Source organism: Elephantulus edwardii, unplaced genomic scaffold (assembly GCF_000299155.1).
Source record: "Elephantulus edwardii isolate Elephantulus edwardi_28Jun2011 unplaced genomic scaffold, EleEdw1.0 scaffold00017, whole genome shotgun sequence".
Classification (NCBI taxonomy): domain Eukaryota; kingdom Metazoa; phylum Chordata; class Mammalia; order Macroscelidea; family Macroscelididae; genus Elephantulus; species Elephantulus edwardii.
In genome coordinates this window covers 23695978-23720366 of record NW_006399767.1, presented here as the reverse complement: position 1 = coordinate 23720366, position 24389 = coordinate 23695978, and the positions used below count along the sequence as shown (strand labels likewise).

The following is a 24389-nucleotide window of genomic DNA, read 5'->3' as shown; positions in this document are numbered from 1 at the left end:
CATATCAGGAGTGGGTCACACCAGATTTAGAGACAGAGAGACAATTAGGGCTAGGGTGGCATTTCCAGAGTAGGGAAAAGGCTGTACATACCTCCCTCCACTGCTTGTTCTCCATTCCTTGAGTATACATGACACATACTGCAGAGAGAGGAGAACAAAGGGTTAAAGTCACAGACCAAGAAGAAGATGGGTCCCAGATAGGTGGACCCTCCAGTAGGTTTCTCAGGAAATAAGGCCAAGATGGTCCTATGGGATTAGTCGGGTGTGTTTTGAGGTGTCAGCTGTCTTGGTGGGTGGGTCTAAGAGTTTGCCCCCTGACTGTGGGCTATGAAGGTTCTAGATGTATCAATTTCCATATTTTTCTGTTTTCCACATATAATGCAACTGCATTGACAATAGGCAAATACATATAATTCAGGTTGCTCAGTTTGGTAAAAACCTTATTTGTTTAGGAAGATGGTAATTTACTGGTGGCAGCAGAGCACAGGTATGTCTAGGAGGGGGTCAAAGGTCATTACATGCAGGCGGAACCCAGAGGTCTGAAGTGGGAGGCAGGTAGACAGGTGTGCATGATGGAAAACATGATGGAGGAGGTGTGGCAGGAGAGAGAGGATAAAACTTCCACTGTCCCTTTAGACCCCATCGCAGACTCCTGAGGCATAGACAGCTAATTATCCTCCTCTGTTTTATTGATGGGGAAACTGAGCTTAGAGGAGTCCAAGGACCTGCTTCCCACACACCAGGAGTCCGAGGGGGCACACCCCCAGTTCTCCAGGCAGCATCAGTGAATCAGTAAACAGCCTTTACACACTTGGAATAGTGCCTGGCACGTAGTTAATACTCAGTGAGGGCTAACGGGTTCGCTGCTTCCAGTTACTCATAATACTGCTATTGTTAAAGTTATTATTGTCAGAACTGGACTTACGTGGGTCAGACTTGGAAAACATGTCTTTGTCCAGGAGGTTCCTGAAAGAGGAGGGGAGAGGAGTTAGCAGAGCCTGAGGGGAGGAAGTGGGGGACTGCTGGAAAAACTCTTTTTCAGAGACCAAGAGGCTGCCTCTGGCCCAGCCTCAGGCAACACAGGAAGAAAAGGCTTTTTATTAGGTTCTCATTAAATGCCAGTACTGGGCGGCCTGGAAGTTCTTCAGTTTTGCCTATTTAATGAGAGCCCCCAGCCCAACACCATCACCACACACCCTCCATACCCTGTGAGCCCCCGTCAAACACCATCACCACACACCCTCCATATCCCAGCGCCCTCCCTTTCATTTCAACCCCAGTCTGCCCAACATTTCAGCCATTTCTAGAAACTCTCCTCTGACCACATTTTTTTCTTTTATAAAGAAGAAAAAAAAAATCAAGCCATCCAAATGTACCCAGCATCCTAGTCTCTTGGGATTTAGCTCAGTGCTAGTTTATTCAATCATCTCACTTGTGCTGGTAATGAAGCGATTGAGATTGTTCACAGCTTTAGTTTGCTTGGCTCCACAGTCAACACTCTTGGCACCAGCAGCCAGGAAATTAAAAGACATACTGAGATGAGAAAGTCTGCTGTTAGGGACCTCTGCAAAGTACTGAAGAGCAATGGTGTCACTCTGGAGACTAAGGTGCTCCTGATACAGGCCATGATCTTTACAATCACTTGCTATGCATCAGAGAGTGGATAATTACTAGGGAGGATAGAAGGAGAATTGATGCCTTTGAGTTGTGGTGCTGGAGAAGAGTATTGACAAAAATCATGGACAACTAAGAAAACAAACAGGTTCGTACTGGAGAGGGTTAAACCAGGAGGCTCCTTGGAGGCAGGATTCTGAAGCTTCGTCTGACATACTTTGGACATGCTGCAAGGAGGGACCAGTCGTTGGAGAAGGATATCATACTTGAGAGGGTGGAGTGACAACACAGGACTGGAAGACCCCCTATAAGGGGGATTGATTCAGTGACTAGGGCAATGCGGTGAGGTGTGTCTGAGACAGTGAGATTGGCATGGTTTAAGGGTTTAAGGCTGTTGTACATAGGGTCTCTATGAGCTGCAAGTGATTCAATGGCACATAACAACAGCAACATGTCACATCTGGAGAACACATACACGGTGATGGTCAAGGCCGGGCTAACAAAACAAGCTCTGGCTTTCAGAGTCGAGGGCACTGCAGCCAGATGATGGACACACTATTCGAGGACAAAGGCCTTTGAACAAATATCAGCTAACTCCAAATGTCAAGAGATGGACAAGAAACCTTGATATTGTAAGCCTCATTCATTGAACCCCAAGGATGGGCCAGGCAGTGCTTCAGAGTTCCGCAAATATTACCTCAATTCTCTCACTGTCCTGCAAGGTGGAGTTGGGCAGGTGTGGGCCCATCTTACTGATGTGGAAGCTGAGGCTCCAGGAGACGATTCCTGAAGACCTGCTACTGTCAGAAAGTAAGGCAGCCTGGTGGATACTTGGTCTCTGGCTGGGAAATGATTCAACCTCTCTGTTTTCTCATCTGTATGACAGTACCAGCTTGAAAGGTTGTTGATGCCCGGCCACCTCCTGAGCCCTCAGTTCCTATACACAATGCACTCACCCAGTCTCCTCCTGTGCTTTGCTCCTGAGGCCTCTCTGCCAGGCCAGGTTAGAGGCACCAGGAAGTTTTTTCAATCCCGAGGGCCCTCATCCAGTGATGGGCAGGGCTTGGGGGATAATTATTGGCTTCTCCTAAGGAACAACGCTGAGGTGTGTTCTACAGTGTCTCAGAGGTTCCAGTGGTACCTGCTTGTTATCTCTTGTGTGGATTCAGTCTACCGTTCCCTGGATGGTTTCCCAGTTGCTCCGAAGATGATGCCTGTGAACTCTGACCCCACACACCTCATCTCCAAAGCGGTAGGTACTGATTCGCTTGCTGAACTAAAAGTTTAAGCTCTTCTCCCTTCCAACTATCTCAGCCTTGTCCCACCTTCTTTCCAGATGTTCCAAAAGGTCATTCCAAAGATATTTTCCCTGTCTACTCCCATGAAGTAGATCACCCTGGGTCTCTCTTCCCAGAGAAGAGGAAACTGGACTGGTCTGTGTTGCTTCCTGTCAGCCAACTCCAAATGTCAGCGCTGGGCAGGACCCTTGGGCTCCCCTGCTGTACCTTCTCTGGGGGAGACTGAGGAGCACAGATTGGCCACACCACCAGGAAAGCAGTCGGAGAGCCAGAAAGGTCTAGAAAGAGACATTTTCCTGAGTCACTGAAGCCATCCATCAGCAGTTTGTCTGGACAACAGTCAACTCTACCGCCCACATCCCTCACCCAGCAGTAGTAGCCAGAAACAGACAGACAGACAGACTGACTGACTGACAGATGCAGCAGCAATCTGGTGCCAGCATATGGCATCCTCCGGAACATGTTCATGAATCACCCAGGCTTCCGGCCCAGTGATGGCCAAGGGAGGGATTCCCAGACAGCTTGGGGAAATCAACCCCTGGAGGACTTATGTCTCCACCCTTCCTCAGGTCTCTCCAATGAGGGGCTTCTCTCCCAAAGGTACCGCCCTGCTCTGACAGCCCCCATCCCACCCTGTTTCTGGTGCAAACTCCTCTGCTATGCCTCATTGCCCCCTCTACTAGATCTGCTCCCAGCCAGCTGTCACTTTGGAAACCATCTGATAAACCTTCTAACCCACCGCATGAGCATCAAATGAAATGATATGCAAGGTGGCACTGAAAAGCAGGGAGCAGGAGCTACGTGTAAGATGCCCCTTTGGTGGTCTTACTCATAACCCAAAGCGAGCTGGACCACCACCCAGCTGGTCTTCACCACCTGAAGTGGCTGGGCTGGAGGGGAGACTGTCTGTATTTCTGTATCGATTTAGGCAAAAACTTTTCACTCTTCCAGATCACAAGGAGCTCTGGTGGCCTAGTGGTAAGAAGCTGAGCGCAAAGGCACACGGTTCCCAAATGACCTGTTCTGCATACAGACTGAAAAGATATGGAGACAGGACACATCCCTGACACACTCCTTTCTTGATTTTAAACAATGCACTGTTTACTTGCTCTGTTCTGAGGACTGCTTCCTGGTCTAAGTATAGGTTTCACATGAGCACAATCAAGTGTCCTGGGATTCCCATTCTTCTGAAGGCTAGCCACAATTTGTTGTGATCCACACACTCACTATGCATTTGCATAGTCAATGAAGAACAGAGAGACACTCCTCTGATACTTAGTGGTACTATAAGATGGTCAGATACATGTGGGCAGGAAACAAAGAATACCAGAAGAATGTCTATTTGTGTTTTCTTGACTATTTAAAGGCATTCGACTCTGTGGATCGTGAATCACTTTAGTTAACATTGAGAAGAATGGGAACCCCAGAACATTTAATGATGCTCATGTGAAACTTATACCTAGACCAAGAAGGTGTTGCACTGCATAGTTAAAATCAAGAAAGGTGTGTGTCAGGGTTGTATCCTTTTTCCACACCTATTCAAAATCTGTATGTTAAGCAAATCATTCAATAAGTTGGACTCCATGAAGAAATCTATGGCATTAGGAGAAAGATTCATCAACAACTTGCATTATCCAGATGACACAACCTTGCTCCAAAGACTACAGTTTTCAATATAGATTACATCTCAACATTAAGAAGATAAGAATTCAAAACAACTATGAGATATCATCTCACCCCAGTCAGAATAGCAAAATTTAACAGACCAGCAAACAACAAATGCTGCCGAGGTTGTGGAGAAACTGGAACCCTTAATCACTGTTGGTGGAAGTATTAAATGGTGCAACCACTGTGGAAGGCTGTATGGCGCTTTCTCAAAAAGTTGCACATAGAAATATCATTTCCACTACTGGGAATATACCCAAAAGAAACCATAACTGCCACCCAAGCACACCCATGTTTACCGTGGCTTTGTTCACAATAGCAAGGAGTTGGAAACAACCTAAGTGCTCATCAACAAACAAATGGATAGAGAAGCTGTGGTATATTCACACAATGGAATACTACACTGCATTGAAAAACAAGGAACTCATGCAATATTATTCAAAATGGGTGACCCTGGAGGACATTATGCTAAATAAAGTATCTCAGTCACAAAAGGACAAATACTGCATGGTGCCACTGTTGTAAAACAGAACTGACATCAGGGTTGGGGGGAGACTGAGAAAGGTTCAATAATGTATACTGCATTGAAGCAGATGAAGGAGAAAACTGTGTAAAAGGGATATGTGATTAGATATTTTTTGTCATGATGGGAGTCCAGAACGAAGGCTGTAGTGGAGTAGACCTGGGGGGAGGGATTGTAAAACAATGAAATAATTTTTCTTTTCCAAGAGGGTAGTGTGGGGGGGGGGAGGGTTTGGAGGGGAGAAAAGTGCAACAATGAATGAATGGAAATCCAAAGTCTCTGTAAATTTTCATTGTTATTAATAATAATTAAAAAAAAGAAGACAAAAATTCTTAACACTTGGCCAATATGAAACATCATGATAGATGGGAAAAGGCCTGAAACTGTCAACTAATTCATCTTACTTGAATCCAAAATCAATACCTATGGCACCAGCAGTCAAGAAATAAAAAGACAGAAGTTGTACTGTATTGGGAGAGTCTACTGTCAAGGACCTCTCCAAAGTACTGAGGTGCACCGATGGCAGTTTGAAGACTAAGGTATGCCTAATTCATGGTCTTTTCAATTACTTGCTATGCATCTAAAAACTTGCAATGACTAAACATGAAAGAAGAAAAAAATACATGCCTTTGAGTTGTAGTGTAGAAGAATACTAAATATTCCATGACTACCAAAAGAAAAAAGTGTTGGAGAAAGTTCATCTAGAGTATTCCTTAGAGACAAGGAGGTGAAACTTCATTTCATCTCATATACTTTGGGCACTGTACAGATAACAGATGCTTTATGAAGGAGGCTGAGTCTGACTTCTCACTTCATAAAGGGGAACTGGACCCATCAATAATATCCATAAAAATATACAAAGAGCTACATAGTCTGATATGACACCACACATGCTTTTGAACCTATTTTTGCTAATCTTTGGATCTGATGTTCATTGCACGTCTCACAGACTACTCACAGTTGTAGTGTTTATTAGAGAAACAGGTTGGAGAGTGGGGGAGGCAAAGAATATCTCACAATGCAAGTCCAGGTCTAGTCCAGAGTCTCAAACCAGATAACAAGGCACAATCCCTCAATTAGTGACAGCCCAGGTTCAGTTCAACAGTATGAATGCAATAAGCTTCTGGTTTCCTCAATGATCCAGAATTACCTCAGAGAAGTTATAAATCAGCTTTTTGTGGTGTTTTTCTTTTTTTTTAATTTTTATTATTTGTGTGCGTGTACCGTCAAATCAGATCTGACTGGTACAGGAGGATATTGCTCCTCCTTCTCTGGCAGAGCATCTGGTGGATTCGAACCGTGTACCTCTGGGATTGCAGTGCAGCTTCTTGCCACTAGGCCACCAGAGCTCCCCATAAATCAGCTTTTTATTCACTCATTCTGCAAGCAAAACTTTTAACTGTGGCCTTTAACTCTAGGGTTTCTTTGGTTACATTTTGCCAGTCTCTTGACACTCTCTCTACCACCATCTCTCATAGTGTCTTCACAGTCCCACCACATTCTCAGTGTGGAAAGTGCTCTCTTATATTGGTCCCACAGCTGTTGATGATTTGTAAGACTATATGTCCACAGTTTAGGTTGCTGGAGACCTTGCCCCCAACAGGGGTTAACACAATGTTTAGAAAAGACAATTTTCTAGGGTTCTGACACCCTAGGAATATTATTAGGAGGAGTCATTCACTGGAAAGGGATATCATGCTAGGGAAGGTGAAAGGTGAGTGAAAGAGAGGAGGAAGATCCTCAGTGAGATAGACTGACATGGTGCCTACAGCAATGGGCTCAAGTATGTCAGAAATTATGAGGATGCCATCAGATAGGACAGGGTTCAGATTTGTAGTTAATAGGGTCACTGAGTTGTGCATGACTCAATTACACATAACAATGATGTCTTTTCCCAAGGACTGGCCCCTCTTGGAAACATTCCCAAAGTATGGGAGACCAGGTTTCACAATCCTTGCCTGCAAGGAGACCTGTGGTTGGACTTCCTCCAAGACAGTTTGTTGTTTTCATACTTTTAGACCCATTGAAATCCATCCTCCTTTATTTTGCCTTCTTTGGGCACTGACGGCAAGCATTCCTTCTTCCCCTCTCTTAAGCTCTCTCTGGCCTGTAGTGGTCAACACTGTGACTCACAGCATTCCCTTGCCACACCCAGCACCTCCTAGGCTTCAAGATGATGGGTGCAACTGTCCATCACACTATTTGTATTCTCCTTCAGGTCAAGGACCCCAGGTCTAGCAGAGTCCAATCCAGTGTCTGACTCAGAGGAGCGAAAGAAACATTTTTTTTCTGCTTCACCAAAGTTTGTTACTGTCCACCAGATTCCAACAATATCAAGTTGCATTTCCTCAACCTCTTCTTTCTTTTCTTAATTTTGTTGTTGTTCTTCTTCTTACTCTTGGCCTTTGTTCCCTTGACATATTCCGCCATGATGCTCAAGAGAAACATTTTATGGCTAAACAAAGTCCCTCCCACCTAACTGCCATGGTCATACTCAAGGACCACTTTGACCTCAGGGTTAAGTTAAGACAAGTTGAATTCACAGAAGCCTTCCTCATGCTCCATATCCCCATACATAAACCATACCAAAGTCACAGCCATTAAGCCAGTCCTCACTCAGAAATCTCATAGGTCAGAGCAGAACAGTTCCAATGGGTTTCTGAGGCTGTCAGTCTTTAGCAGAGCAGACAGCTTCATCTTTCTCCCACACAGCGGTTGATGATTTGAACTGCCAACCTCTTGATTATGTTGTTATGTGTCATCAAGTCAGAACTGACTTACTGGCAGCTGACCTTCCAGTGGATTTTAAGAGGCTATAAACTGCATCGGGAAAGGCTGCCCATCTTTATCCTGTAGGCCAGCTGGTGGATTCAAACAACATGTCTTTGGGTTGACAGCGTCACTCCTTACCATTAGTCCACTAGAGCTCCCTGACCTCTTGGTTAGTAGCTGAACATGCAAAGTAGGGTCAAAAGCCGTTTCTCCCTGAGGACTGGTCTAAGAATTAGATAAATGGAGCACTTGGGACAGTTAGGTTCATGGGATGCATTCATTGTCAACAGTTTCACTGTCATCAGACCTGTGCTAAGCACAGCAGTCACTCTCCTGGATCATGGCTCACTTGGTGACAGTGGAGAGATGGGTGGAGGTGTGAGCCTCCTCCATCCAGGCTGAACCAAGGAAAACCAAAATCCCCTCCCACCCCAATTCTGAAGTGCCTACTGACGTCCCTTCAGGGGTGTCTGAGAACAGCCTCTCGCCTTCATCATAGTTTCAGGCTCCTCCTCAGTCTCTGCTATCCTTTCCTCAATTCAACTTTTAACTTTAAACATCTGTCTCTTTCCCAAGTCCTTTAACTTTGTACCTCTCTCCATTCCTCACCTCGGCCTCCCTTGCCTATCTGTCCTTCATCCCAGCTGCCTGTCCTGACAGGAAGTCTCAGGATCCATTAAGCCAGCTATCTCGGCCTTGGGTTGGCACCTTCACTTCTCTGGCAACAGGCCTCACATTTTGTGTGAATCACCCCTGTCTATTCCTAGTTCTAAAAATCCAGGTTCATGGGCCCGGTCCCAGAGTCCAGTTCTGTTGGTCTGGCGCAGGACCTAGAAGCTGAATTTAAGCAAGTGGTCCTTCACCACATTGTGTTTCTGACAGTGGAAGTCCCAGCACCACACACTGTGTCTCAGCTTCTGACACACATGAAGCCCTTGAAGATACCCTGATACCTCACCCTGATCCTCTGAACACTGAGGCTCAGACAAGAGATAGTGGCTGATTTTTCCACAGCCACACAGTCAGTAGGAAGCCAAGTAGGGAAGAAATGAGGTCTTCCAGAAGCAGGTAGGGCCTGAGACATGAGGACACTGACAAGATCAGATCATCTGTGCTTTTCCTCCTCTCTCCATCTTTTGGAGAGCTCAAAGAGAATTTTTTCCCTAATAGGTAAAATGTATTTCTTTCCCCCCCCAAAAAGCACAAAACCCTTTAGCTGTCCATGCAGCAGCCTGGAGCTTGGCTTCTTTTGTTCCTTAAATCGAGGTCAGGAAGCATTGCCAAGGGTTTCTCTCCTTCCTACTCTCCTCCAAGGAATAATTTCCAATTCTGTGGCAGGAAGAAAAGCACCGTGCACTGTGCCATGAGGTTCTAAGTTGCTAAGGCTCCAGCAGAGGGAAAAAAGTTCTGGAAATATAAAAATGACAGCTGTAGTCTGAAGAGGAAACATAGGCCTGTCCTCAGGGAGCCCCCATTTGAGGGGGAGGCATAGCCCTGCCTTTAGGGAGCTCCTGTCTGCTGGGAGTCACGGTCCTGCCCTCTGGAAGCCCCAGTTTGAGGAGAGATACAACCCTGCCCTATGAGCAGCTCTACCACCCCCCACCTGTGTCTTAGGGCAGTCACAACCCTACCCTATGAGCTCTTGTCTTGGGGAGGGGAGACACAGCCCTGCTCTCAGGGAGCCCCAGTCTGAGGTGAGACACAGCCCTGACCCCAGGAAGCTCCAATCTCAGGGGAAGACAAGGTTCTGCCCTCATAATCTGAGAAGAAAACACAGTCCTACCCTCAGGGAGCCCCAATCTGAAAGAAGAAACGGCCCCGTCCTTTTGAAGCCCTACTCTAAGGGGAGATACAGTCCTATCTCAGGAAGCTCCATGGGGTCTAGTGGGTCCACTGTTCAAAATGGCTTTCCTAGACCATGGCCCTTGACTCTGCCACCTGTCTGGGTGAGAACATGCACATAGGATGTGTTATGTCTCCCCACAAGGGTATGAGCTCATTTCATTATTTTACTTGGTTTAAACTGAACAAGTTCAGTGGCAGAAATTCAGAGAATCTCACTATCAGCATGAAAGAAGCAGCAGAAAATGCAGTGTGCATCCTTTGGGGCCAGAGATTCTTTACCCATTCAATCAGGGCCTACAGGAAAACACCCGGAGCTGTGGTGGAGAACCAGGCACCTGACATGACAGAACTGACCTGGGGCTACTGTCTCATGGAGCTAGAACCAGCAGGTGTCACTCACCCAAACTTGCTAGAAGACTGGGGCAGTGGGGGTGGGGGTAGAGCTGCCTTAATTAGCAGGACTGAGAGAGTTTTGTAACACTGGCCTGAAGGGTGAAGGCTAAAGGTTTTGTGAGCACACTTCAGAAGTTGTTCTCAGGGAGCTCTGGTGGCCTAGTGGCAAGAAGCTGCACTGCAATCCCATGGATGTGTGGTTCAAATCCACCAGATGCTCTGCAGGAGAAGGAGGGGCAATCTCCTCCTGTACCAGTCAGATCCAATTTGACGGTACACACACACACACACACACACACACACACACACGAAGTTGTTCTCACTGAGACATTTTATCATGTCTTCAACCTGAATTGCAACCTGTTAACTTGACAATGGTTCTCTGAGGTCTGTGTAGCTACTGGAATGGATTTCAGACCCAGTACAACAATGGCATTGCTGCTAGAATTAGTAAAAGGAGATTCTGGAGTGTGAGGGACATTTCTGAGCACATGGGAATTGGTTTTGTGTTGTGGATGCTGATGATGGGGGCAGTTACCCCTTGTGAAGTTGGAAGGGGTCAAATACGATTGTCCTCATGCTGTCCTCATTCTTCTTATATTCCTGAGTCTAAGAAAAGACACAGTCCTGCCCTCCCCTCAGGGAGCCCCAGCCTGAAGGACACACAACATCTGCCTCTGAGGAGTTGAGACACGGTGAGCTGACCATAACAACACTGGCTGTATCTAAACAAAGCCCGTAAATGCTTCACGAGTGCTGTGAGCAACAGCTCTGGCGGTTTTTTCTCCTTGTGTCTCCTGTGGCAACGCAGAAGGAACCACATTAAGAGCACTCACCTTCAGTTTTTCCTAGACCAGAGGTCCCTGATGCACTGCGGCTGTAAGTGAAATGTGGTCTATAGGTACACAGAAATGTGCCCTTTTAGAGACTTTCCATCAGATTCCCAGTGAAGTTCTTGAGTCAAAAAGGCTAAGACAAGATGGTTTCTTTTCTTCCCAACAGCCTGCCCTAAGCATTCCTTTGAAGGTTGGTGAAAGGTGGGAGAGCCCAGAGAGCAGGCTCAGAACTTCATTTCTGGGTCTGAAACCAGTTCTGTCTCTTCTAGCTGAATGACTTCAGGTAAGTCAGTCAACTGCTCTGTGCCTCAGTACTGTCATTGGTAAAGTGAGTTTTTCCCTCTTCTGAGGAATTAATAGAGTTAATATACTTATAACCATTAAAACAGAATCTAGCACACAATGACTAGCAATAGTAAGTGCTCATTAAAAGATGTCAAAAAAAGGATGTCCATAAAAATCATCTTCACTAGACCAAAAGACATCATCATGACAGAGAGAAGCTTGAAGTTGTCAATTATCTCATTTTATTCGGATCCACAATCAACACTCCTGGTAGTAGTAGTCATGAAATCAAAAGATATGTTGCACTGGGAAAATCTGCTGTCAAGGAACTCTCCAAAGTGCTGAAGAGCAATGATGCCAGTATAAAGACCAAGGTGCACCTGATCCAAGCCACAGTCTTTGAAATTGCTTCCCGTGCATTTGAAAGTTGGACAATGAGTAAGGATGAGAGAAGAATCAATGCCTTTAAGTTGTAGTGTTGGGAAAGAGTAATGAATATCTCAGCATCTGCCGAAAGAGCAAACAATTCTGTTTTGGAGGAAGTGGAACCAGGGTGTTGTGCTCCTTAGAGGCAAAGAAGGTGAAACTTCATCTTAGATACCTGGAGCATGTTGTCAGACTGAACAAGGCCTTGGAAAAAGACATCATGCTGGAGTAGGCAAAGGATCAGGGAAGGGAGGCAGATCCTCAACAAGACAGATTGACACAGTGTCTGTAACAACAAGCTCAAGCATGTCAGAGTTCATGAGGGTGATGCAGAATAGAGAGCCAGGTTCACAGGTCGTTAGGAGTCAAAGTCTACACAATGGCACATACCAACTGTTCTACAATGTCCAGTGACAGGATGACCTTAAACATCCACACGCCACAGGACAGGTGGCCAACGCAGAAACCGAGATCCTGCGGGTCCCACAGAGAACCTGGGATCACCAGGAATATCCTATTCTCCTGTGACACAACTCAACCTCAAACATCTGGCTGATTGTCTAGATGCAGGCAAAATCAGGGAGGCAGGCAAGTTTCTAACCTGAGCCAAGCCCTTTGTAAAGCAAGTGATTTGCTATTCCCATTTACCGCACACATTCATGCCATGACACAACTATCACCCTCATTTTAAGTGTTATGCACAAAATCACCAACTTGTCAGGCAGTGTGCTGAGATCTGAACTCAGAAGCCTGAGTTCATGTGGAGATACTAGAGGGTTAGCTTGGAGCTCTGGTGGACTAGTAGCAAGAAGCTGTGCTGCAATCCCAAAGTACTCAGTTCAAGGCCACCAGCTCCTCTGTGGGAGAAGGATGAGCAATCTCCTTCCATGTGATTTACTGCCTCTGGAAACCTGACAGAGCATCAGCTATGGTTAGTTCCAACTCTATGGTTCACAAGAGGGTTAGCTTGTATCACCAAAACCCAAGGTCTCCCAAGCTCCATCACATCCAGCAGTACCCTCAAACCCCCACTCCCTTCCTAGCCTCATCAGAACTGTAGCCAAACAAGTGAAAAACTGAAGAAAAGAACTGGAGGGTTTCCCTTCTCCTCCTGCCCCACTCCTCCACCAAGTGGGGTGGAACTAATCTGAGGGAAGGCAGGGAGAGAGCCGGGGATGAGAGGGCTTTGGCATCCAGCCCCTGGCACCCACCCATCTCCCCTTTCAGATCTCATGCCTCACCCGCGTGCACTGCCTCCCTGCCAGGCAACCTCGCCAAGGTCTGAAAAGCAATTTTCGCATGGCTTAAGGAGCTCTCCTTTCTGGGGCTATTTGCATTTTAATTATTATTAATTATTGTAATAATGATCCCTCCCACGGCTTTGTGGCCAAGGGAGGAAGGCACAGACTGGCCTCGGATGCTTCCAGGCTGGAATCCCCACAGGGTCACGTGGCAATTCTGTAATTCTGAACAAGCTGCTGTTTCCTCGGATTGGGGTGGTGGGAGGGTGCAGGGGCGTCACACACCTGCCAGTGGGGTTATTGGGAATCTAGTCACTTAAAACAGAAATAAGGTGGGTATCCTAGGTTGTCTGTTGCCCTTACAGCTCCTCCTGTTCTGCCCATAAATTCTAAAGGGTTCAACTTTCAAACACCCCCTAAGCCTGCCCACTCTTCTCCCACAACACAGCATCTCTCCCCTGGTACTGCAGTGGTTTCCCGATGAACAACTTGCTTTATTTCCCCGACTCCACCAATCACCTCCTCTCCTTATCCCCCACCCCTAGTCCATTCTCTTCACAGCAACAGAGAAAATTCTTTAAAAGGTCAATCAGATGCCTCCCTATTCCAGTTTAAACTCCTTCCCTGTCTACTGCTGCTGAAATAATAAAACTCCTTCGCATGGCCCACGATGCCATGTTCCGAAACTCCCTTTTCTCACTGGCCTGTTCCTCATCACCTCATTTATGCTATTCTAGCCATACTGGCCTCCCTACAGTTCTGTAAGCAAGGGCTTTGCTGCCACAGGGCCTTTGCACAATCCTCTAGATTCTCCCATACCCCAATTTCTCACCTTTCAGATCTAAACTCAAACATCACTTACCCACCCAGCCTAAAGCAGCCCCAATGACCATGAGCATATATGCAGAGCACTTATACATGCCAAGGAGTACTGAAAGCATACTGAATTATGTGATGGGCTGCTAAACAAAAGGTCACCCAATCGAATCAGCTAGTTGGTCAGTCTTCTCCCAACAAGATTTACAGCCTCCAGAAACAAGACAGAGGGACACCATGAGTTGGAATCAACTTGACAGCAATGGGCTTTTGAAAGGTTTGGTTTATTCCTGCCAGAAAGAGCCCTGGTGACACAGCAGTTTAAACATTTGGCTGCTAACCAAAAGGTCAGCAGTTCAAAACCCCTCCCAACTCCACAGCAGAAAAATGAGGCCGTCTGCTTCTTTAAGATTTACAGCCTCCGAAACCCTACCGGGCAGTTCTACTCTGTTCTATATGGTCTTCAAGAATTCAAATGGACTCTTCAGCAGCGAATTATTCCCATCACATGCTATTTCCTTAAAACAAATTATGCACATTTGATGATATGCTGCTCTGTATACACTCCATCACGTAAGTACTGTGAGAAGGTCTCTTTTGCTCACCACCGTATCCCCAGCAGTTAGGGTTACATCTGCTACCGAGAAGACTTGGTACCAAATGAGGATCAATATTAATTATCAAAGGCGTGCATGTGTCTGTTGGTGTTACTGCTAGGTGCCATTAAGTTGATTACTCATAGTGACCCTATGAACAATAGGTTAAACTTCTGCCCTACGCTGTGCCATCCTCATGGTCTCTGCCATGTTCAAGTTCACTCCTGCCATCACTCTGTCAGGGCATCTTGTTGTTGGTCTTCCTCTCTATCACTCTCTACCTTCCCAATGTGGTATCTTCCACCCAAGGCCTGGCCACTCCTGGCAACATGCCCAACATATGTGTGTGTGAGTAATGTATCTGTACTGTGCAGTAATTGGTACCTATTATTATCATCATCACAATCAAGTGTTTCAGAATTCCCATTCTTCTCAGAGTTAGCCAGTTTGTTGTGATTCACACAGTCAAATGCCTTTGCATAGTTAATGAAACACAAATAGATATTCCGCTGGTACTCTCTGCTTTCAGCCAAGATCCATCTAACATTAGCTGTAATATCTAGTGTCATGCCTCTTCCAAAACCAGCTTGTACATCTGGCAGCTCTTTGTTGATGTACTATTTCATTCATTTTTTAATAATTTTCAGTAGGATTTTGCTTGCGTGTGATACAAAACCTATACTTGGACCAGGAGGCAGTCATAAGAATAGAGCAAGAAAACACTGCATGGTTCAAAATCAGGAAAGGTGTACCCCAGGAATGCATCCTATATCCATACCTTTACCTTATCCATATGCTGAATAGATTATCCAGGAGGCTGGGCTTTATGAGGAGGAATGTGGGGAGCTCTGGTGGCCTAGTGGCAAGGAGCTGAACTGCAATTCCAGAGATACGCAGTTCGAATCCACCAGATGCTCTGTTGGAGAAGGAGAGACACTCTCCTCCTGTACCAGTCAGATCCGATTTGACGGCACACACACAAAAAAATAATAAAATAACTAAAGAAGTTCTATGAGGAGGAATGTGGCATCAGGATTAGAGGAAGATTGATCAACAGCCTCCATTATGCAGATGACACAACCTTGCTTGCTGAAACTGAGAAGGATCTGAGGTATTTGCTACAGAAGGTCAAGGACTGTCATCTTCAACATGGATTGAAGCTCAACATCAAGAAAACAAAGATTCTCACCACTGAGCCGACTGAAAGCATTATTATAGATGGTGAAGAGATTCGAGTTTTTAACAGTTACAGCATGCTTGGCTCCACAAGCAACACTCTTTTGCTACCAGTAGCCAGGAAATCAAAAGACGAATTGCACAGGGGAAGTCTGCTGTCAGAGACCTTTCCAGAGTACTGAAGAACAATAATGTCAGTCTGGAGACTAATGTGCACCTTATCCAGACCATGTTGTTGTTGTTATATGCCATCGAATTGGAACCGACCCATAGCCGACCCTCCAGCAGGTGTTCAGAGAGAGTTAATCTTAGGGGAGGAGACTGCCCGTTGTTTTCCACAGGATCCAGACCACGCTCTTTGCAATTACTTGCTATACATCAGAAAGCTGGATAATGACTAAGGATGATAGAAGAATTTTTGCCTTTGAATTGTGGTGCTGGAGAAAAGAATTTAATATACTAAGTCCTGCTACGATCCGAGAGAGGGCAAAAGCAGACTGCTTCTTGATCGCAAGGATTCTGAGGCTTCGTGTGACATACTTTGGGTATGCTGCAAGGCGGAACCAGTCTTTGGAGAGGAATGTCATGCTTGGAAGGATGGAGGGACAGTGCAAGAGAGGAAGGCCCTGGATGAGATGGACTGACTCAGTGGGGTAAATGGGGGTAGGTATGTCAAAGACAATGAGGTTGGCTCAAGATAAAGCAGAGCTCAGAGCTGTTGTATCTACATAGGGTCACTAACAGTCACAAGCGACTTGACAGCACATAAAAACCAACAGCATCATTATCAAGCTTAATTATACATCCCAGTTGACACAGAACTTCAGAAGCATTATTTCTTTGGTCCCACAGGATGCAGACAGGACTGGTGTGCCCAGCTTTCAGATGGGGCATGTGTCATAACAGATCACATTCACATTTTTAAGGTTTTTTCTTATTACTATTTTAATTTTTTTTGTTGTTGTTGGTTTTTTACTATGAGTTGGGGGGTTCTGGAGGCCGAGGGGCAAGAAGCTGCACTACAATCCCAAAGGCACATGGTTTGAGGCTACCAACTGCTCTGTGGGATCTCCTCCACTGCGAAACCCACAGGGTCAGCTATAGGTTGGTACAACAATGAGCTGAATGAAAGTTTATAGAGCAAATTGGTTTCCCATGATGTTAACTACAATCCTCACCTTTCAACAGCATTCCTCCTGCTTCCTTCTAGTGATCTCTCATTTCCATTCGTCCTTACACACAGTGAAAATGCTGCCCTTTTCATCTTGTACAGCCAATTGTTCTAAGGACTAAGGACCTTTCCCACCGCAAACATCTGTCTACTGTCTGGCTGAAAGTTAAGCCGCGGGGTGAGTTTCGTTCCAGGCTTGGCAGTACCTCTTTTACATGCCCTTTCTCTTCATGATCTTTTAACTCCCACCAAATGACTGGGTGGGCTTAATAAGATGCTTGTGGCTTACCAAGGGGACTGGACAGTTTGCATACAATACTAGGTACACTGGAACCATTGTGGAATGATACAAATTAGCTGTGTGAAAACCTAAAGGCAGGACTGGCCAGTTTTGCCATCCCACTGGCTTAAAGTGGAAGAGACCCGAGGGAACCTCATTTTTTAGACACAGGGTCTCTGTACTGAGAATCTCCCAGATGCAGAAGACAACGAAGACTCTATAAACGTCAGAGACAGCACAAACAGAAGTACTGGCACAGAGACAGCAGCAATGACACTGAAACAGCTAAGTTGCCTTTCCACCTAAGAGTGGAAAAGCCAAATGGCCTTGGACAGGAGGCTTGCCGTGAAGTGGCTGCCTCAAGACACTTGTGAATGAAGCTAAGAGCTTTGTAAAGTGTGCCTGAGCAGCACAGAAGTTGGCCAGTCCCCATGAGGCCAAAGGGACCCAACAGCAAGGACAGGTCTGCTGCTGCAGGCGTCAGTCTGTCCTAACTGATGAATTGTATTCTGAGTGTTCTCCCGATCCCGAATTGTAACTTCTTGTTGTGTACCCTCACATCAGGACCATGACCATCTCATGGCTGACCCTCCAGTGGGGTTTTAAAGGCAGTAAATCACACAAAAAGAGACTTCTCATCTTTCTCCTACAAAGCAGCTGGTGGATTTGAACTGCCTGCCTTTGGGTTACTCCATAATTAGGAGACCCAAGCATAGTCTTTAGAGGTTGTGGGCAACTTTCCCCAAACAACCAGCAAGAAAATGGAAACCTCAGTCCTAGGACCTCAAGAAGCTAAACTCTGCCAAACATCTGATGACGCATGTGGTAGAGGACCCTGAGCCTCAATTCAGATGTATGTGCAGCTGGTACCTGAGGTCCACCTGGCGAGACACCGAGTTGCTCCACTGTCCCTGAACTACCAACCTACTGCAGCCGCGAGATGATAAACGGACATGGTTTTAAGCCCCTGGGTTTGTGATAATTTGCTATGCAGCAATGAAAACTAACACAATAATCTTAGGTTGAACCAGGGAAAATTACTGCTTTAGTAGGTCAAAAGCAGTTCCGTCTAGGCAATTTCACATGGCTCCGCCTAATGCAGATGCTAAGTGCTTAGCCTGTAGTGAGCACTCAATAAATGCTGCTGTTATTAGTCCCCAGGCTCCACTGAACTGTGAGTGTCTTGGCAGATTCAATGACTAAACGGATCTCTTTCTCCTAGCTCCAGCTTTGACAGCTGCCACACTGTCCCCAGGCCCCATCTTCTCCAATGTCACCCTCCTCCTGCCTGTCAGAAGAAAGTGCTTGGAGCTACTTCACAATGTTTCTGAGAAGCCCAGGGCACTATCCCTGAGCTGGGCTGCTTCTTAGGCCCCCAGGCAGCAAAACGCCAACCTGAACAGATAGCAGAAAATATCTCCAGGACAGAGGCACCAGCTGCCCACCAGCCCCACACCAGCTAGCGGGAAAAGGGCAGCTGTCTGAGACAGAGATTCCAACAGGACCAAGTGACCAGCCTGTGTTTGGACACCCCCGCAGGCCCCAGGCGCCCATCCTGTGCAATCTTGCTCTTTAACCATGGCACAGCTTCTGCAGTAGGTCCCTGTTGAAGTGCAAAGGTTTCCTGTCACATGAAAAAAAAAAAAAGCAAATAATTCTAATACCAGGCACTCCGGGGTGGTACGGAGAGACCTGAAAATTAGTGAGGTCCCTGAGGCAGAGGACACTGGATGGATACGTTTTGATTAGGTCTGAAGTTCCCACTAACAAAGTTAGGAAATAGCAAGACTAAACCACTTGAGGAAGGAGGTTTAGCTCAATGAGAGAGTTTTTTTTAAGACATGTTTTCTACATATCTGCTGGTTTCTGACTTCACAAGCCATTTGTCTTACTCTCGAAACAACTCTCAAAATTCTCTAAATGGATCGGACCTCCAGGACCCTCACAAATGGGGACCCAGCTATATAGAGTTGTTGTGGTTTGTTTTTTTGGCTTTGTTGTTGTTGTTTTAGGTGTTAAATAACCCAAATCCAAATCACAGAGTGAATTCTGAGCATGGGGTTTTCAATGACTGGAGTTCCCCCTCAGAAGAAGTAGATTGCCAGGGCTTTCTTCCAAGGCACCTCTGGGTGGACTCAAATCTCTGTTAGCAGTCAAATGCATTACCAAGTTCTCACCGACGGATTTCTATTAAAGTCTCTCTTTCATTGCCATGAAGTCAGAACAGACTCATGGATAACCTTCCACTGGATTTTCAGAAGGAGTAAACTCCACAGGAGGAGACTGCCCATCTTTCTCCAAAGGAACAGCTGGTGGATTTAAATCACGTGCCTTTGGGTTGGCAGGGCAGCTTTTTACCCACTATGCCACCAGAGGTCCCTAAAGATTTACCTAGACTCTCAGAAATCCAATGGAGGGTCACCACGTTCTAGAACTGACTCAATGGCAGGGATGTTTGGGTTTGTCAGTTGAGGAAAGTGAGGCACAGATAAGTAGCTGAAGCAAGGTCCCAGTCTCAGGACTGAGATTTGAAGCCAGAGAGACAAAGGCAGAGTTCCCATTCTCAACTATTCATGCTAACCATCTAGCAACTCTGATCTTCAGCCTAGAGTTTATCCAAATAGGTAAAAATAATAATTTCAATGAATTCTAAATTAGTCTATGAAACACCATACTTGAAGCAGGGACCCACATGAGTCCATCTCACAGTGTCATCTGCCTCGAGTGGTGACATGGCTGGGCTTCTGAGGCATCTCAGTGCTGACATTCATACGTACCACAAGACCAGACAGCTTTGTTCAGTCAAGAGTGCCCCAGGGTGGGTGTGACAAACGGCTGGACCCTGTGCGAGGGGATCAGGTCGCTCCTGGAGCTGTAGGGATGGCAGGGACCTTCCCGAGGAACAGAGGAGTAAAGCGACTGGGAACTTTCATTGCTGGGGATCAAAATGCTGACCTCCTTAATCTCAGAGGCTTATCTGGAAGCCCCTTGAATGCTCGTCTCACACTTTGCCTGCCCTACTAGTCCCTGTCCACCAGAGGGTATCACAGATAATCAGAAAAGGGACAGCCACAGGCTCTTCTTCAGGGGTCCAATCATGGCTGACCACAGGGTGGGGTGAGGTGAGAGGACCTGACTCCATCAACCAGTGACTATGATATAAAGAATGTGGTGGAAACCACACTCTAAGGAGCTCTCCCTCCACCCCAACGTCCTCCTCCTCTTGTCCTGCTTCTCCTCTCTGTCTGGAATCTGGATAGTTGGACTTGGCCTAGGCAACGGCACACATCTACTAACATTTCAAGCGTACCTACACTGTTTACTTGCTGCACCTCTGTTCCAAACGACTGCTCCCTTTTCTGCAACAAAACCACTTCCTCACCCTCTGGCTTTCTAGAGAGCAGGAGCATGCAGGTGAGATCTTCTCAGGCTGGTGGATCGTGTCCCCTTGGAGGGAATGGATGCCAGCACTGACTCCAGAAAACACCCCCCTCCACAAGTGCACAGGTGTTATCTCTTAGGCAAGAAGGTCAAACATGAGGGAGGAAGTGCTAACTATCTTAGGGTAATCACATGTTGTAGGTCTGTATCAAGTAGATCCCAACTCACAGGGACTCTAAATGACAGGGTAGAACTACCCCTGTCAGATTTCCTAATACCCATAAACAGAGTCCAGGTGTATTTCTCCTGAGGAGATCCCAGGGGGCATCAAATAGACAACCTTTCTGTTAGCACACAAGAGCTTAACCACTGTATCTCCAGGGCTCCACAAGATAATTCTTTTTTCAGAAAACACAATTGATAGCATGGCATCCATTTTAAGCTATTTGCCAACTCACAGTTGGGACTGACCATCAAGGACAGAGTAGAATTGCCTGCTAGGGTGTCCAAAGCTGTGAATCTTTACAGAAGCCAACTGAAGCCTATTTCGCCCTCAGGGTGGTTAGGAGGTTTAATCAACTGACCTTCTGGTTAGTATCTGAGTGCTCAACCACTGTGCCACCAGAAATCTTCAGGGTATTCCTTATTAAGCACCTACTGCGTGTCAAGGAGGTACAAAGTTGTGTACTTTCCCCCCTTATCTCGTGCACTAAGATCTCCCCAGTCCTGCCTTGTGCTCGCTCACCCACCTCTAGGTATCCATGAGTTAATTTTTCCATGAGTATTTGTTAAGCAACTACTATGTGCCACGCGCTACTCTAAACACATGAAAATCACAGTGAACAAGGGTCGCTCGATGAGCCAAAGTTGCTCATCACTGTGCATATGACAAAAGGGGGGCTCCAAGCGTGTCTCAAGTGGTAGAGCAGAGATGACACTTCAAGATGACTGACTGCAAAGCCACAATGCTCTCTGCCCTCTGCTTCTTCTCTCCACTGCAGTCAAGGGTTCCCGGGTCCAAGCCAGAGAGGGGAGTCCCTATCCTCAAATGCTCACATAGTCATCTTGGTTTGGTTCTTGATATGTGAGTGATCCCAGGGCCCCAGGGGCATGGAAGACAGGGATTTGGGTTCTGTTCCCTAGGTGAGAAGGACAACTGGAGGTGGGTGAGCCCAGCCAGGGTTTTCAGCAGGGTGAGAGGAGATGTAAACTGGCAGAGGTGGAGGGAAATCTCAATGGGAAATGAGCTGTTCAGAGGCTGAGAGGCGGGATTGGATCCTGAGATAACACTGAAGCAGGATTCTGAATTGGTTCATTTTGGTGATCCTTATAGATCTCCTGGTGATTCTTAAAACATATCTTGTTAAAATAGAGATTCTAATTGCATATATCTGTATGGGGGGGGGGAGCCAAACTAGAATGAAGAGGTTAGAAAGAACAGGCTGAAAACAACAGACTTGATTGACGCCTAGGAGGGAGCGTCAGGCACAGAAGGAAGGGCGGGCTGTGGCAGCTGCTGATGGCTGAGGAGGTGAGACTGGGCCATCAGGAGTCTCCCAGCAGAGTTAGGCAAGATGTAAATGGCACTGGAAGATGATTTTGACAGTTCCCTGTGTCAAAATTGTGGCGGAGGCATGTGGGGGCTCTCAGGGGGGCAGCTATGTCCGACCTCACACTTCCCACCCACACTCACCTCCCACGGTTCTTCCTACTCTCTTGCCCCCCAACCCCACCCCTCTGGTTCTACCCACACCTACCTCCCCATTGCCGCAACTTTGGAAGTTAATGTTCGATGAAGGGTGTGACCAAAGAGGTCGGGGTGGTTGACTTGGAATTCAGGGCTCTCTGGAAATACTGCTGGTCATGTGTAACAGGGGGAATGGCATTTCTTCTGGGACAGTCTCAAGGTGGGCTTTGCCTGAATCAGTGTCAGCCATAGGGTGACTGCAATAGGGAAAAAATCCACCACTAGTTACTCCCTACCGCTGGGGCCGCCTTCCCCTTGGCTGGGAGAACCTGAGTGAGACTCACTCTTAGATGAAGTTACCCCCAAACCCTGTGCACTGTGACTGAGACTTTGAGGATGAAGGATGAACTCTTAAAATTCCACAATCAGTGGAATTCCTTTGGTTTACAATTCCAAGTTTTCATCATTATTGATCTTTTCTTAAATAGTCCACATCAGGTTATCACTGCTTATCCACACCTCAGAACGATCACTGCCCACGATATGAGTTTTGTTGTTGGAGGTAAAAGAACATTTTTAAGATTCTGAGGTCTGGGAGAATGGAGAGAAGAGGAGAGGGAGGAGGAGGAGGAGGTTGCTGGAGCAAAGGAGGGGAAAGGGGAAAGGAGGGCACAAATAAAAAGTGTGGGCACGCCTGGGAGGGATGGGGACAAATCACTCAGTTCTCAAGGGTTGATCAGAGACAGGGATTTGCGGGGAGACCCTGATATAACCTTTCACCATCTCCGTCTCTCCACTCGGGCGCCTGGACCCTCGTTCTCCTCGCCGCTATAGTACAGGCGGGAGTGCAAACTTTCCAGAATGCGACCCCAAGCCTGGCCTCCCCTCTCCGCTGTGGCCACCTGCGCTTGGGCAGGGACTCTGGGTGGACTGCAGGTGGGCGTCCCGGAGGGAAGGGAGCCCACAGAGGCAGAGGGTTGGGCCGACTGAGGTTGCCGGACTGTGAATCCAGGGGCTGTGGGACTCCAGAGTCCAGGGGCGGGGCGGGGCGAGGGAACCCGGCCAGCGGGCGGCTCACCTGCAGGACACGGTGATCTCCACCTTGGTGGCCGGGATGCTCCCCGCCAAGGAGTCGAACTCGCTCAGCGACGCCATGTCCTCCGCCTGCTCCATCGCCCACCGCGCCCCCCACCCCAAATTAGTCAACCTCGCGCTGTTCGCGCCTCCTCCAGAACGACTAGAGCCCCGGGGCTCCTCCCCCCAACTCCGGAGCCGGGGCCGGGCAGTAATGGGAGAGGAGAGCGCGGAGAGGGGGCGTGGGAAGTGAGAGAGGGAAGGGGGCGGAGGGAGCGGGGGCCGCCGAGATGGGAGGGGGTGAGGGCGGCGAGCCGAGGAGGTTGGTGGCCCAGCTGATAGGGGTAGGGTGCTGGGGGCGCTAGGGCTCCCCGCAGAGAGGGGCGCAGGGAGAGGGCAGCAGGAGAGGCACGCGGAGCTGTGGAGAAGGGAGCGGGAAGAGGGGCGCGCGCGGCGGCGAGAAGGCGTGTAGGAGACCCGGCGAGGGGCGTGGGGCTGGAGACGCCGGATGGGGCGCGGGCGGCGGAGGTGGCCCGGCTTGGAGCCTGGAGCGCCCAGGCTGCGCCGCCTCTCGCTGGGTCTCAGCGCGGGCGGTGGCGGGGCTGGGGACGCTGCTGCGAGCGTCAGCTCCTAGACTCGAGCTCCGGCTCCGGGAAGCCGGGGCTGCGGGAAAATCAAATCTTCCCGAAGCCGCCGCCTCCTGCCGCCCGGGGCGGACTGCCTGCGGGGTCCGCGGGCGCCGGAGGGGGCGCGCGCAAGGGCCGGGGCGGGGCCGCGGGCGGGGTCTGCGCGCGGGTGTGAGTGTGTCTGTGTGAGCATGAGTGTGTGAGCGCGCGTGTGTATGTCTGTGCGTGGCGGGCGTGGGGAGGTGGCTCCAGATGCTAGGCCTGGGGGGTGACAACTAGAAATGGTCCCGGCACCTTGCCTCTTCGTCTACGACAGTCCTCCCCACGGCGTGCAAGGGATCTCTGTACTCCCCTTTGCAGGGGGAGTAGGAAGGGAGTGTGTGAACCAAGGATACCTATTTCGAGAAGAGTCTGTGCAGGCCGGGGGTGGGGACGTACGTGTGCAAAAGAGACCTTCTAACGATTGGGCGGAGGGTGTCCTGTGCACGGACACGGGGGTGGGTCTCACCCTTGAAACGATTCCACATCTCTTCCTGAGGGGGAAGTGATCAGATCGTGAAGGTGATCACCGGGCTGCGAAGGACTGCCGGTTGCCCCATGAGGATTGTTTGGCCCTGGTTGGGTCTCACCGTGGGCACGCCCCATTTTGCTTTTGGCTCCCGCTGGGGACCAACCGCGGGAAGT

General features: G+C 47.9%; 1 protein-coding gene across 1 annotated transcript in view; it reads right to left on the bottom strand.

The window, feature by feature from the left end:
• CPNE5 (copine V) overlaps positions 1-23765 on the bottom strand; it is a 155462-nt gene extending 131697 nt beyond the window's left edge. The window contains exons 1-3 of the mRNA XM_006882032.1: positions 23084-23765; positions 926-966; positions 92-138 (exon numbers count right to left, since the gene is read on the bottom strand). Of these exons, the coding sequence (XP_006882094.1) occupies positions 92-138; positions 926-966; positions 23084-23178 (183 nt within the window). The 5' untranslated portion in view covers positions 23179-23765. The remainder of the gene's footprint in view (positions 1-91; positions 139-925; positions 967-23083) is intronic.
• Positions 23766-24389: the final 624 nt, after the last annotated feature.